This window comes from Oncorhynchus gorbuscha, linkage group LG07, assembly GCF_021184085.1.
Source record: "Oncorhynchus gorbuscha isolate QuinsamMale2020 ecotype Even-year linkage group LG07, OgorEven_v1.0, whole genome shotgun sequence".
NCBI lineage: Eukaryota > Metazoa > Chordata > Actinopteri > Salmoniformes > Salmonidae > Oncorhynchus > Oncorhynchus gorbuscha.
In genome coordinates this window covers 39588149-39602914 of record NC_060179.1, presented here as the reverse complement: position 1 = coordinate 39602914, position 14766 = coordinate 39588149, and the positions used below count along the sequence as shown (strand labels likewise).

Sequence of the window (14766 nt, the reverse complement as noted above, 5' to 3'; positions counted from 1 at the left end):
ACACCCCCAAATGCTTGACAGGACCAGCGAATGTAACGTTACATTAACTTATTTCCAACCCAATGTACCCAGTCCTATGTGCTTATTCTGGATTCCGACACTCTCCTTCTAATATTTGTTTTTTTTCAAGCACCCGTCTTCTCTAATGCAATGAAATGATACCCAACCCTGCCTTCTCCATTTCACAAGAACCAGAGCGCATAAGATGTTATACTAGAATATTTGTTCATGCTCAATAGACTTCAAGCAACTTATGAAAGGGTTGGGCTGGACATATATTAGAGTACTTATTTTTGGACCTTTCCTGTGTTTCAGTATCACGTTTCTCATTAACGAAGAGAGTCCCACGTCCCTTTGTCTCTAGCTGAGGGCATGTTACACTAGGGGCCTTAGCTGAGACGTCTACATGTGGCTTGGAGAAGGGTGAGAAAGACAGAGAGCACTTAGAGGTCTGAGGCAATTTGCTTATCAGCCTGTAGGAAAATATGTTATTAAGACTGAGACTGCGAGAGGATGGATGGGTGTCACGCCTGGTCTACATCCAAAATAGCACCCTATTCTCCTATATAGTGCACTACTATTAACGAAGGCCCATAGGGCTCTGGTCAAAAGTAGTGCACTATGTAGGGAATAGGATGCCATTTGGGACTCAGCCTGATCACAATGACGGGTTACCACCACAGATATCAAACACAGTGTGATGATAATACACAGTGTTATGACACCACAGGGTTCATCACCTTGTTTCACAGACAGACAGACAGACAGACAGACAGACAGACAGACAGACAGACAGACAGACAGACAGACAGACAGACAGACAGACAGACAGACAGACAGACAGACAGACAGACAGACAGACAGACAGACAGACAGACAGACAGACAGACAGACAGACAGACAGACAGACAGACAGACAGACAGACAGACAGACAGACAGACAGACAGACAGACAGACAGACAGACAGACAGACAGACAGACAGACAGACAGACAGACAGACAGACAGACAGACAGACAGACAGACAGACAGACAGACAGACAGACAGACAGACAGACAGACAGACAGACAGACAGACAGACAGACAGACAACATTAACATAACATGGCATTGCACCCCCGTATAGGGTGTGTGGGGGTGTGTGGGCCTGAGTGTGTGTGTTCCATGTAAAGCATTCTTCTCCCCAAAACAAACAGCTTCATTAGGACCCAAAGGAAAAACAGATGAGGCGACCGAAGCAGGAACGGGGAAATAGCCATGAAAGCCTTAGATCCCTCCCTCCCTCTATCATTTATGACCTTGTGTTGTGTGCAGATGACACAGCAACATGCAGATGTAGGATCTTAATTTGATCACTCTTTGTTGCTGAGGAAATGTAATTTTGTAGTGTATTCAAAGTTTTAAAATGTCAGACTTGATTTGCCCTTATGAAAAATGCATCAACCCCTACAAATAATGTCCATGAATTATAATCCACGTAATAATTTGCATTTCCTGTTGCTGCAGGATTATTTTACCATTATAGCAAACTGTCTCAATTTAAGATCCTAGGTCTGTACAAGCCCCATGTCAGACAGAACATACCATAGGGAGGAGCTCAGTTGTTGCGTTCTATTGCTGCTCTCTCTATCTCACATTCTGGCTCTTTCTATTTCTCTCTCTCTCTCTCTCTCTCTCTCTCTCTCTCTCTCTCTCTCTCTCTCTCTCTCTCTCTCTCTCTTTTTTTCTCTGGTGTTTGTCACTTTATGATGGAAACATAGTAATCTACAGGAACGCTATGCTCTATGACTCACAACACTAAAAGGTCACAAGTGCAAATGGCCTATTTGCAAAGACAAGTAGGCTATAACGAGGCTATATTTTCAAACAAGTATAAACAAGCTTTAACAAGAGATATGAACAAGGAAAATATTGTTCATAATGAAAATCATAAGGTTAAATAAAGATGGATTATTCATAGAGACAATCGGAATGCCATGATTTTAATATCGACCATTTCTGTGACAAATTAAAATGTAGGCTACACTAGAATTAATTGTTATTAGGCCTTTTCACTATGATAATTACTACTAATTATTTATCCATATACTGTTCTATTTTCATTTCAATACAATATCATATCAACAACAATCAAATTACGTTGTGGTTAAACTGCTGTTCCAATTGAACTGTCCTGAAATCTTGAAATATTTCAAACAAGAGAAAAACCCACCTGGACCAACGTCATTTGAGAGCCAAGGGCTAGCAGGATTTTCTCCGTTTTAGTCGGGTACGGATTGTCCCTGTGTTTGTAGAGCCACTGCTTCAGGGGCCGCGCCATGTCCTGAAGGGCCTGACGCTTGTGTCGCACCTTCCCGCTGTTCTGACGGCCCCTGCACAAGGGAGAGAGCGCGAGAGAGAGAGAGCAACAAGTGCGTCAGTCACTGCTCTAGAGAAAATAGGCCTAAATAATTGAATTGAGGCCCTTGTCAATAAACATTTTCGTTATGAAACAAATTTAGTAAGAAAAATATATATATTTTTGACGTTTAATTTATGCGGAATAGTGGCACATACTTTTCTGATTTTGTTTTCATAACGTAGTTGTCAAGGTCGCAGACTGTAGGCCTATAAGAAATTGACATGATGAAACAATAGTGAATTTATAGAAAATATTAAAACATTGCTGTTAAGATTTTTTTTTGTAACACGGGGAAATTATTTTTGCTATTTCTCTTCGTAGGCTACAACGTATTTTCCCTTTATAGAAGTTGTTGGCAAAAACTTGATCAGTGATGCACAACTTTTACACTCAAGAGTAGACTAATTCGGTAATATTGTAACGACCCTGGGTTTATACTCGCGGATATCAATTACATTTAGCCTATGGTTTAATTCACTGTGCATACATTAATTATACCTGAGGTAGGCTATATTAGTTCTAATATAGGCCAAAATACCATTTGGCTAATCAATTAAAGATAGCCTCTCATTAAAACGTATTTGGAAAAACAACGATAAAGGAATAGGCTATAATTACCAACATATCAATTTCATATAATTAGACCTACATCTTAATGCATTTTTGGGTGGGGAAAAGTAAGAGACGTGATCTTAGATTGAATTCGTGGATGAGTGGTACTTTATAGATAGTAGAGCGAATATTGTTGTTTATTTACACACGACCTAAAGTAGATATTCCGTCCATGTTGTAGTCTTACTTCATGAAGAAAGGCTATCCAGAGTCATAACACGTTAAATGGCCGTTGGAGAGTGTGTCATTTTCTCACCAAAGTGTGCTATATTTAAGCTGGCTCAGAGAAGCGTTTTATTGGTTGTCTGTTTTCTTTGCGGTGCTTCTCCTCCCGCAAAGCACGAAAACGTCGCAATTAAAAAAAATAGCATTCCATTTTACACCCATGGTAGCAGCTAGACGTGTCTCAAGTATGGCTACGTTTTGCGTGGTGCTGTCTGTGTAAGTGCTATCTTTCCACCAAGTGCTAAATAAGCTACTTCCAAATCGAGCAATAGCCTACGTATTTTGGTAACGAAACATTCTCAGACTTTGATAATTAAAGGGACTCCAAATGGGAGAAATGTTTTCTTGATACTTCTAATCTGCTGCCTATGATTTTTAAACCTGTAGATGTCACTATGGCCCTGCGATATTCCTGCGTTATCTTCTGTCTCCGAAGCTCCGTTGCAGATGTAACATATTTTCTACTAACTTCAAGTCTGCCTGAAATTCATGTTCTACAAATACTTCCCTTCTAATGTAGATATGTATGTTAAAGGACATTTTACTCCCCTGTAGTGAATTTTGGCGACACACACCTCGTATCTAAATGAATATTCTTCATTAGTAATGATATTCCTCGCGAAGCGGCACCTCACCGCATTGTGTTATCTATCCCTCCGTCTCTCAGACGTAGCTCAATAACTCCGGCTCTGACCGAGACCGTCCGTGTGTAGGACGTTTGCTTAAATTGACTAGTGATTCACCCAGAATCACGTTTGATTCGATGCTGGTGCCTATCCAAACATAGAATGGACTACTGTACTTGTCTGTAAATACATTGCGTCTTGAGTGTAAACAGCCCATGACTGGAGTCAATCAGAGGAATTGTGACTCTCTGAGTACTGATTAGATGAAAATAACGCATGACATTAATCCCTTTTTTACTCTCGCTCTCCCTCCCAAATAAAAATGTCATGATTGACTACACCACACATTGAGTTGAAGGGCACATTCATATATTGGAAACAGGCGAAGAGTGTTTTATACACGCTACTGAACACAGGTGGCCTAGATATTAATCTGTATATTATCTGTGAATATCAACACTAAAATACAAACCAGGTTGTAATAGTAAATAGTCATTTCCTGCAATTTCCCTAAAACGATGAGATTATATTGCATTGATGGAAAAATGAAATATGCATGTACAACCTAATGTGGTTCATATTTTGCTAAGATGTGCTATGATTTCATTTTAGGTAACCTTTTGTCTGAATGTATCATTTAAATGACTGTTTAGAACATATCCAAAAACGGTATTAGATAACATCGCTTTCGAAAAGCCTACCTCTTGCATTATAAATACGTAATTGCACATCAAGCACACTTGGTTACCTGGGGTCACCATCATAAAAAAAAACACGAATCTGCACAATTCAAACTTGCACCATCGACTTCTTACACCTTTCACACAGTGTGTATCAATCCTTATTCAGTTGCGCCACCAGAAAGGTTCCCTTACCCAAATATGACTTTACAATGAAAACCGAAGTGCATTCATTAAAACATCTAAACACTGTTGCAAGTTTTGTTGTCTGCTTTGTTTATGAGAAGTTTGAATGAGTGACATACCTCCTGTGTCTGATGCCGTTGTCTTTGATAACTTGATGATTGCTTGATAGCAGGTCTGGATGAAGGTCCGGATGCTGTCCATCTATTACCTCTAAATAATTGATGCTGCTCCTCTCGACCTCCTTCGCCTTCTCATCGAAGAGGACCTGGTTACTCAATTTGTTAAACACAATAGTATTCATCTTTGGTTCGGTATTCCTCTGTTATCTCTGCTTCGTAAAATTATATTTCTCAAATATTGTTGCACTTCACTTCTTATTGAAGCTGCTGCCCCAGTGTCCCGGTGAGTCCCTGTGAAGCAAGTGGAATATTGATTCAAAATTCATGCAGCTGTGGTTATCAGATTCAGATTGGTATCATTTACTAAAGTTGGATATGTGGTTTTGAATCTATGGATAATATGATGATGCGCAAAAAATCCTATCCTATCCTAATTCATGGTAGATCCATTTACGCAATAAGCGAAAAGCCTGAATGAAACCACAGAGACAGTAGTGTTCTTGACTATACTCTTGACTATACTCAAAGACCATCCATCTCAATAAAACACATCCCTCTGCTGTGCGGTGCCATGAATCCATTAAGCATTCATGTGAGCGATATTTTCATATTTTACTCACCAAAATATATTCACTAGGCTACAAAATGACTAAAATGTCAAAACAACCTCACCATACATACAGAGAATGTCAATACATTGAGAAAAATACGGTCCATCAGATGTGCTAAATGGGTCCACAGCCGCACGGGCTCATTCGTAATGTCATTCCATCGCCTTTCCCCCCTTGATTTTAGAGATACAATGCATTCCACACCACCACATGTTGCCATGAAATCTCTCTCTATCGTCGTCAGACATTTCAGAGGTGCATTTGAGCTGACACACAAAATAGTTCAGCTATACATTTGAGATAGCTTTTGTTTGATTTGAAACCGTCAAGGTTTATGATTTACAGTTAGAGTAGCCTACTATCATACCGATAAATATTTCTGGCTTAACATGAGCATGACTCCAGTCACGGGAGGGATATACCGTGCCATCACCATGGAACAATGTTGCCAGATATATCCCATTCCGGGGATAAGGTAACGCGCTTTCAAGTTGAGGTAGACGTTTTTCCATTGTAGTCACACATAAGAAACCCCATCAGACGGTGTCTCGTTCTCAGTTACCTGTACCGCAGCCCGCCTGCGTCTTGTGTAGTGTGAAGTAATCCTGCTTCCAGTTGTCCATTCCCTGCTCACATGTTCCCGTTCTAAGTTCCTTAGCTGAAACCACACGAACCGCGGTCGCCTCTCTGCTTTATTCAGTGGCCTCCGATTCTCAGCCCGGGAATCTGAATGTGTCACCCTTCTCATGTTTCCTAGCACAGAGCCCCAGCATGCGAACATAAAGTTAATGCTCTATGCCTGTTCCGCGGCTCGCATAGCCTTAAGGCATCGGGGATACAGCGCTGCAGTGTTTCGCTCCTAGTTCGCGTCTAGACTTTTTCCATCGGTCTATTATTGCACTCGATATCAAATTTCTAAGCAATAAAGTATATATTAATGAGATGTTTTGTTTCATTCTATTGTACGCACATTTTCTTGAGTATGTTGCAGGGGTAGTCTGAAGCAACACATTCTCACCAAATAACGGCCCCTGGCTTGGTCAACTGCATCTGTGCAGGTGCTCATGAGTTTCAGCTATAGGTCGCAGTCAATTGGAGCGTGTAAAATGCGAGGTTATTTACAATTATGGACTTGAAATGTAATTCTTATTCCAGACATCAGTTCATTTTGAGCATTTTCAATTTTATGCACAATCTGCCAGAGTGCTTATGTTTTGAGTAAAGCCTATCAAAAAGTAGGCCAAGTTTAAAAAATGTTGTACTTTTAAGAAATACAACTATATAGCATTTGCTATTTATAACGTTAGCCTTATGTTATCACTTCTGGCAACACTTGATATTTTGTTGAGCTAACATGCTCCTTGGTTTTTACAAGGTCATCAATCCAGCCCTGCTGTAGGAAAACAGAAAACAGCATATCTATAGAGTCCACAGTTTTTTTTTTTTTTGTGTGTGGTGGCATTCAGGAAAAATGTTGTGCTGTTATAGATAGCCTAGCCTATCACTGATTGCCACTGATGAACCCTTTCATTTACTGTAATTGCACACGTTTTTTTAAAGGGGCAATCTGGGATTGGTACATCCATTTTTGGACTTTGAAACCAGGTGACCGTTTTGTTGATGTTTAAATCCCAGATGGCTCCTTTAAGGCCATTCTGCCTGAGTTAGAAATGCTGTGCTCTTGAGTTGTTGCCTTTTCGGGTTTATCCAAGGTAGTAATTCTCTGTATGTGTCTAAGCAGCAGATCTATATAGATGTTTAGAGACCCATGCAATTATTGTTTATTTGTGTTTATTTTCATTTAATGGGGGGGGGGGCTTTGAATGAGTCTGTCATGTAATAACTGTAATTAAGGTTAGTTTATTAGCTCAATAAGCTAGCTATGTGTGATATCTAACTTGGCGGCATATGCCCCTTCTGAAAGTAACTCACTTTACCTGCTACTGATATGATCTTTGACATTTAGGGTCACCTTTAAGGGTCAACATATCACCCTGAGATGAACATGTATAGTGGCTCCTCCTTTCAACAGCATATCTAAATCTACCAGTTGGGCCATTCTACCATGTGGTGCCTTTTCTGTCCCCAGGAAATACATATCACTTTTTATTTAAAGTAGAACCTGGATTCCAAAAGGCTTTAAATATAATATCAAGTGTCCTTTACCTTAAAAACACAAAATTATGGATCTTGAAAGGGAATGTTATGTATTTAGATTTGTTTTAATGTGGATGTCATTATTTTTGCCATGTCCCTGGGTGATATTCATCAACTTCTACAATAAATATTAGCCATAAAGTAATAACATACAGTGAGGGAATAAAGTATTTGATCCCCTGCTGATTTCATACGTTTGCTCACTGACAAAGAAATGATCAGTCTATAATTTTAAGCAGAAAAACACCCCCAAAGCATAATGTTTCCACTTCCATGTTTGATGGTTGTGATGGTGTTCTTGCGGTCATAGGCAGCATTCCTCCTCCTCCAAACATGGCGAGTTGAGTTGATGCCAAAGATCTCCATTTTGATCTCATCTGTCCACAACACGTTCACCCAGTTGTCCTCTGAATCATTCAGATGTTCTTTGGCAAACTTCAGACGGGCATGTATATTGGGGCAAAAAAGTATTTAGTCAGCCACCAATTGTGCAACTTCTCCCACTTAAAAAGATGAGAGAGGCCTGTGATTTTCATCATAGGTACACTTCAACTATGACAGACAAAATGAGAAAAAAAATCCAGAAAATCACATTGTAGGATTTTTTAATGAATTTATTTGCAAATTATGGTGGAAAATAAGTATTTGGTCAATAACAAAAGTTTATCTCAATGTTTATCTCAATGTTTATCTCACTGTTCAAATAAACCTGCCATTAAAATTATAGACTGATAATTTCTTTGTCAGTGGGCAAACGTACAAAATCAGCAGGGGATCAAATACTTTTTCCCCCTCACTGTATTTAAATTCTTCTTTTATCCCCCTCATATTTTTTTCTATTTATTATTGTTGTATTTAACATTGTCTGTGTGTCCCTGATATCACTTTCTACCATGTTCATTTGTAGTAATTCTCCTTTAAGAAAACAGCCCTTTCCTACAATGACATCTCCTTCAGTAAGTGTCATCATTTGTTTGGTGCAATGCTAAATAAATTAAAACACTAGGTTTTATCTATTTTCCATGTTTTATGATGTTAGCCTGTTCGTCTCACTGATACATTTCCACCCCGTTAGGCTAAATTATAGAGAAAATTAATCAAATGTTAAAATACATTTCATTATATAAGTTCAAGTCTTCTTCAAATATTTACCATTATGCAATCTTAATCTCAATCACCTAGAGAGCTAGGTTCCACTCCGTTAGTTAGGATTCTGCAATAACTGTATGGGATTATGCACCTAAAATGGATGCACAGAAAGTATTCAGAAAGTATTCAGACCCCTTAACTTTTTCCAAATTTTTGTTACATTACAGTCTTATTCTTCAATGGTTTCCTCATCAATCTACACACAATACCTTATAATGACAAAGCAAAAACAGTTTTTAAACAAATTTGTGGCAATTTCTTACAAATAAAATCATGAATACCTTATTTACATAAATTGTCTGACCTTTTGCTATGAGACTTGAAATTGAGCTCAGGTGCATCCTGTTTCCATTTATCATCCTTGAGATGTTTCTACATCTCGATTGGAGTCCACCCATGGTAAATTCAATTGATTGGGCATGATTTGGAAATACACACACCTGTCTATATATGGTCCCACAGTTGACAGTGCATGTCAGAGCAAAAACTAAGCCATGAGGTCGAAGGAATTGTCCGTAGTGCTCTGAGACAGGATTGTGTCGAGCCACAGATCTGGGGAAGGGTACCAAAACATTTCTGCAGCATTGAAGGTCCCCAAGAACACAGTGGCTTCCATCGTTCTTCAATGGAAGAAGTTTGGAACTACCAAGACTCTTCCTAGAGTTTGCCCCCCAGTCAAACTGAGCAATTGGAGAGTTGACCAAGAACCCGATGGTGACTCCAGTGTTCCTCTGTGGAGACAACCATCTCTGCAGCACTCCACCAATCAGGCCTTTTTGGTAGAGTGGCCAGACGGAAGCCCCTCCTCAGTAAAATGCACATGACAGCCCACTTGGAGTTTGCCAAAATGCACCTAAAGGACACTCAGAACATGAGAAACAAGATTCTCTGGTCTGATGAAACCAAGATTGAACTCTGGCCTGAATGCCAAGCGTCACGTCTAGAGGAAACCTGGCACCATCCCTACTGTGAAGCATGGTGGTGGCAGCATCATGCTGTGGGGATGTTTTTCAGCGGCAGAGACTGGGAGACTAGTCAGTGTCAAGGGAAAGATGACTGGGGCAAAGTATAGAGAGATCCTTGTTGAAAACCTCCTCCAGAGCACTCAGGACCTCAGACTGGGGCGAAGGGTCACCTTCCAACAAGACAACGACACTAAGCACACAGCCAAGACAACGCAGGAGTGGCTTCGGGATAAGTCTCTGAATGTCCTTGAGTGGCCCATCCAGAGCCCATACTTGAACCCGATTGATCGAACATCTCTGGAGAGATCGGAAAACTCTCACCAACCAACCTGACAGAGCTTCAGAGGCTCTGCAGAGAAAAAAATACGGGTGTGCCAAGCTTGTAGCATCATACCCAAGAATACTTGCTGCAAAAGGTACTTCAGCAAAGTACTGAGTAAGGGTCTGAATACTTATGTAAAAATTATATTTCTGTTTTTATTTAGAATACGTTTGCAAACATTTCTATAAACATATTTTTGCTTTGTCATTATGGGATATTGTGTGCAGAGTGATGAGGATTTATTTATTTTTATTCCATTTTAGAATAAGGCTGTAATGTAACAAAATGTCGAAAAAGTCAAGGGGTCTGAATACTTTCCGAATTCACTGTAGATGTGCACTATCTTTTCACACATACACAACATGACCAAAAGTATGTGGACACCTGCTCATCAAACATCTCATTCCAAAATCATGGTCATTAATATGGAGTTGGTCTCCCCTTTTCTGCTATAACAGCCTCCACTTTTCTGGGAAGACTTTCAACTAGACATTGGAACATTGCTGAGGGTACTTGCTTCCATTCTAGCCACAAGAGCATTAGTGAGGTCGGGCACTGATGTTGGGCGATTAGGCCTGGCTTGCAGTTGGCGTTCCAATTCATCCCAAAGGTGTTCGATGGGGTTGAGGTCAGGGCTCTGTACAGGCCAGTCAAGTTCTTCCACACCGATCTCGACAAACCATTTCTGTATGGACCTCGCTTTGTGCACCGGGCATTGTCATGCTGTAACAGGAAAGAGCCTTCACAAAACTGTTGCCACAAAGTTGGAAGCACATAATCGCATATAATATCATCGTATGCTGTAGTGTTTTAAGATTTCCCTTCACTGGAACTAAGGGTCCTGAACCATGAAAACAGTGCCAGACCATTATTCCTCCTCTACTAAACTTTTCATTTGGCACTATGGATTCGGGTAGGTAGCGTTCTCCTGGCATCTGCCAAACCCAAATCAGACTTGTTGGAGAGGTGGTATCCTATGACGGTGCCACATTGAAAGTCACTGAGCTCTTCAGTACTGCCAATGTCTTCCGGCTGTGTGCTCGATTTTATACACCAACAGGTGTGGCTGAAATAACCAAATTCACTCATGTGAAGGGGTGTCCACAAACTAGTTGCATACCCAGGGCTGTTAGGGCTATATCCCAAATGCGACCCTATTCCCTACACAGTGCACTACGTTTCAGTGGTGTAAAGTACTTAAGTAAAAATACTTGAAAGTACTACATAAATAGTTGTTTGAGGTATCTGTACTTTACTATTTATATTTCTGACAACTTTTACTTTTACTTCACTACATTCCTAAAGAAAATCATGTATATTTTACTCCATACATTTTCCCTGACACACAAAAGTACTCTTTACATTTTGAATGCCCAGCAGGACAAGAAAATGATCTAATTCACACACTTATTAAGAGAACATCTCCGGTCATCCCTACTGCCTCCGATCTGAAGGACTCACTAAACACATGCTTTGTTTGTAAATTATGTCTCAGTGTTGGACCGTGGCCCTGGCTGTCCATAAATAAAAAAGAAAAAAAAGAAAATGGTACTGTCATGTTTTGTCATTTATTATCTTGTCTTGTCCCTGTGCTTCCCATTCTATTCGTTTCCCTCTGCTGGTCTTATTAGGTTCTTTCCCTCTTTCTATCCCTCTCTCTCCCCCTCCCTCTCTCACTCTCTCGCTCTCTCTTCTCTCTATCGTTCCGTTCCTGCTCCCAGCTGTTCCTATTCCCCTAATCAATCATTTAGTCTTCCCACACCTGTTCCCGATCCTTTCCCCTGATTAGAGTCCCTATTTCTTCCTTTGTGTTCCGTTCCTGTCCTGTCGGTTCCTTGTTTAGAATTCACCGTGCTGTGATTGTGTATCGCCCTGTCGTGTCGTGTTTTCCTCAGATGCTGTGTGGTGAGCAGGTGTCTGAGTCTGTCTGGTTCGAGTGCCTTCCCGAGGCAACCTGCTGTTCACCTGCTGTTCAAGATCGAGTCTCCAGTTAGTCCTCGTCATTTCGAGTGAAAGTTGTGTTTTTTTGTTTGTATTCACTTTACTGGATTAAAGACTCTGTTTTCGCCAAGTCGCTTTTGGGTCCTCTTTCACCAGCATGACAGAAGGAACCGACCAAGGAATGGACCCAGCGACTTCAGACGCTCGTTACACTGCCGTCGAGATCCAAGGAGCCATGCTCGGCAGACACGAGCAGGAATTGTCTGCTGCTCGCCATGCCGTGGAGAACCTGGCCGCTCAGGTTTCCGACCTCTCTGGACAGTTCCAGAGTCTACGTCTCGTGCCACCTGTTACTTCCTGGCCTGTCGAGCCTCCAGAACCTAGGGTTAATAACCCACCTTGCTACTCCGGGCAGCCCACTGAGTGCCGCTCCTTTCTCACGCAGTGTGAGATTGTGTTCTCTCTCCAACCCAACACATACTCTAGAGAGAGAGCTCGGGTTGCTTACGTCATTTCACTCCTTACTGGCCGGGCTCGAGAATGGGGCACAGCTATCTGGGAGGCAAGGGCTGATTGCTCTAACAAGTTCCAGAACTTTAAAGAGGAGATGATTCGGGTTTTTGACCGTTCAGTTTTTGGTAGGGAGGCTTCTAGGGCCCTGGCTTCCTTATGCCAAGGTGAACGGTCCATAACGGATTATTCTATTGAGTTTCGCACTCTTGCTGCCTCTAGTGAGTGGAACGAGCCGGCGCTGCTCGCTCGTTTTCTGGAGGGACTCCACGCAGTGGTTAAGGATGAGATTCTCTCCCGGGAGGTTCCTTCAGATGTGGACTCTTTGATTGCTCTCGCCATCCGCATAGAACGACGGGTAGATCTTCGTCACCGGGCTCGTGGAAGAGAGCTCGCATCAACGGTGTTTCCCTGCTCCGCATCGCAACCATCTCCCTCCTCTGGCTCAGAGTCTGAGCCCATGCAGCTGGGAGGGATTCGCATCTCGACTAAGGAGAGGGAACGGAGGATCACCAACCGCCTGTGCCTCTATTGCGGAGTTGCTGGACATTTTGTTAATTCATGTCCAGTAAAGGCCAGAGCTCATCTGTAAGCGGAGGGCTACAGGTGAGCGCAACTACTCAAGTCTCTCCATCAAAATCCTGTACTACTTTGTCGGTCCATCTACGCTGGACCGGTTCGGGTGCTACATGTAGTGCCTTGATAGACTCTGGGGCTGAGGGTTGTTTCATGGACGAAGCATGGGTTCGGAAACATGACATTCCTTTCAGAGAGTTAGATAAGCCTACGCCCATGTTCGCCTTAGATGGTAGTCATCTTCCCAGTATCAGATTTGAGACACTACCTTTAACCCTCACAGTATCTGGTAACCACAGTGAGACTATTTCTTTTTTGATTTTTCGTTCACCGTTTACACCTGTTGTTTTGGGTCATCCCTGGCTAGTATGTCATAATCCTTCTATTAATTGGTCTAGTAATTCTATCCTATCCTGGAACGTTTCTTGTCATGTGAAGTGTTTAATGTCTGCCATCCCTCCCGTTTCTTCTGTCCCTACTTCTCAGGAGGAACCTGGCGATTTGACAGGAGTGCCGGAGGAATATCATGATCTGCGCACGGTCTTCAGTCGGTCCCGAGCCAACTCCCTTCCTCCTCACCGGTCGTATGATTGTAGTATTGATCTCCTTCCGGGGACCACTCCTTCTCGGGGTAGACTATACTCTCTGTCGGCTCCCGAACGTAAGGCTCTCGAGGATTATTTGTCTGTGTCTCTTGACGCCGGTACCATAGTGCCTTCTTCCTCTCCGGCCGGGGCAGGGTTCTTTTTTGTTAAGAAGAAGGACGGTACTCTGCGCCCCTGCGTGGATTATCGAGGGCTGAATGACATAACGGTTAAGAATCGTTATCCGCTTCCCTTATGTCATCAGCCTTCGAGATTCTGCAGGGAGCCAGGTGCTTTACTAAGTTGGACCTTCGTAACGCTTACCATCTCGTGCGCATCAGAGAGGGGGACGAGTGGAAAATGGCGTTTAACACTCCGTTAGGGCATTTTGAGTACCGGGTTCTGCCGTTTGGTCTCGCCAATGCGCCAGCTGTTTTTCAGGCATTAGTTAATGATGTTCTGAGAGACATGCTGAACATCTTTGTTTTTGTCTATCTTGACGATATCCTGATTTTTTCTCCGTCACTCGAGATTCATGTTCAGCACGTTCGACGTGTCCTACAGCGCCTTTTAGAGAATTGTCTCTACGTAAAGTCTGAGAAGTGCTCTTTTCATGTCTCCTCCGTTACTTTTCTCGGTTCCGTTATTTCCGCTGAAGGCATTCAGATGGATTCCGCTAAGGTCCAAGCTGTCAGTGATTGGCCCGTTCCAAGGTCACGTGTCGAGTTGCAGCGCTTTTTAGGTTTCGCTAATTTCTATCGGCGTTTCATTCGTAATTTCGGTCAGGTTGCTGCCCCTCTCACAGCTCTTACTTCTGTCAAGACGTGTTTTAAGTGGTCCGGTTCCGCCCAGGGAGCTTTTGATCTTCTAAAAGAACGTTTTACGTCCGCTCCTATCCTCGTTACTCCTGACGTCACTAGACAATTCATTGTCGAGGTTGACGCTTCAGAGGTAGGCGTGGGAGCCATTCTATCCCAGCGCTTCCAGTCTGACGATAAGGTTCATCCTTGCGCTTATTTTCTCATCGCCTGTCGCCATCTGAGCGCAACTATGATGTGGGTAACCGTGAACTGCTCGCCATCCGCTTAGCCCTAGGCGAATG

General features: G+C 42.2%; 1 protein-coding gene across 2 annotated transcripts in view; it reads right to left on the bottom strand.

Moving 5' to 3' along the window:
* Positions 1–6160, bottom strand: part of LOC124039851 (homeobox protein Mohawk-like) — a 32097-nt gene extending 25937 nt beyond the window's left edge. The window contains exons 1-4 of one of the 2 annotated variants that reach the window (XM_046356313.1): positions 6023–6160; positions 4850–5140; positions 2557–2607; positions 2213–2372 (exon numbers count right to left, since the gene is read on the bottom strand). In XM_046356313.1, coding sequence (XP_046212269.1) covers positions 2213–2372; positions 2557–2607; positions 4850–5031 — 393 coding nt within the window. In that variant the 5' untranslated portion in view covers positions 5032–5140; positions 6023–6160. The remainder of the gene's footprint in view (positions 1–2212; positions 2373–2556; positions 2608–4849; positions 5141–6022) is intronic. The other variant, XM_046356314.1, reaches the window with a different exon arrangement.
* Positions 6161–14766: the final 8606 nt, after the last annotated feature.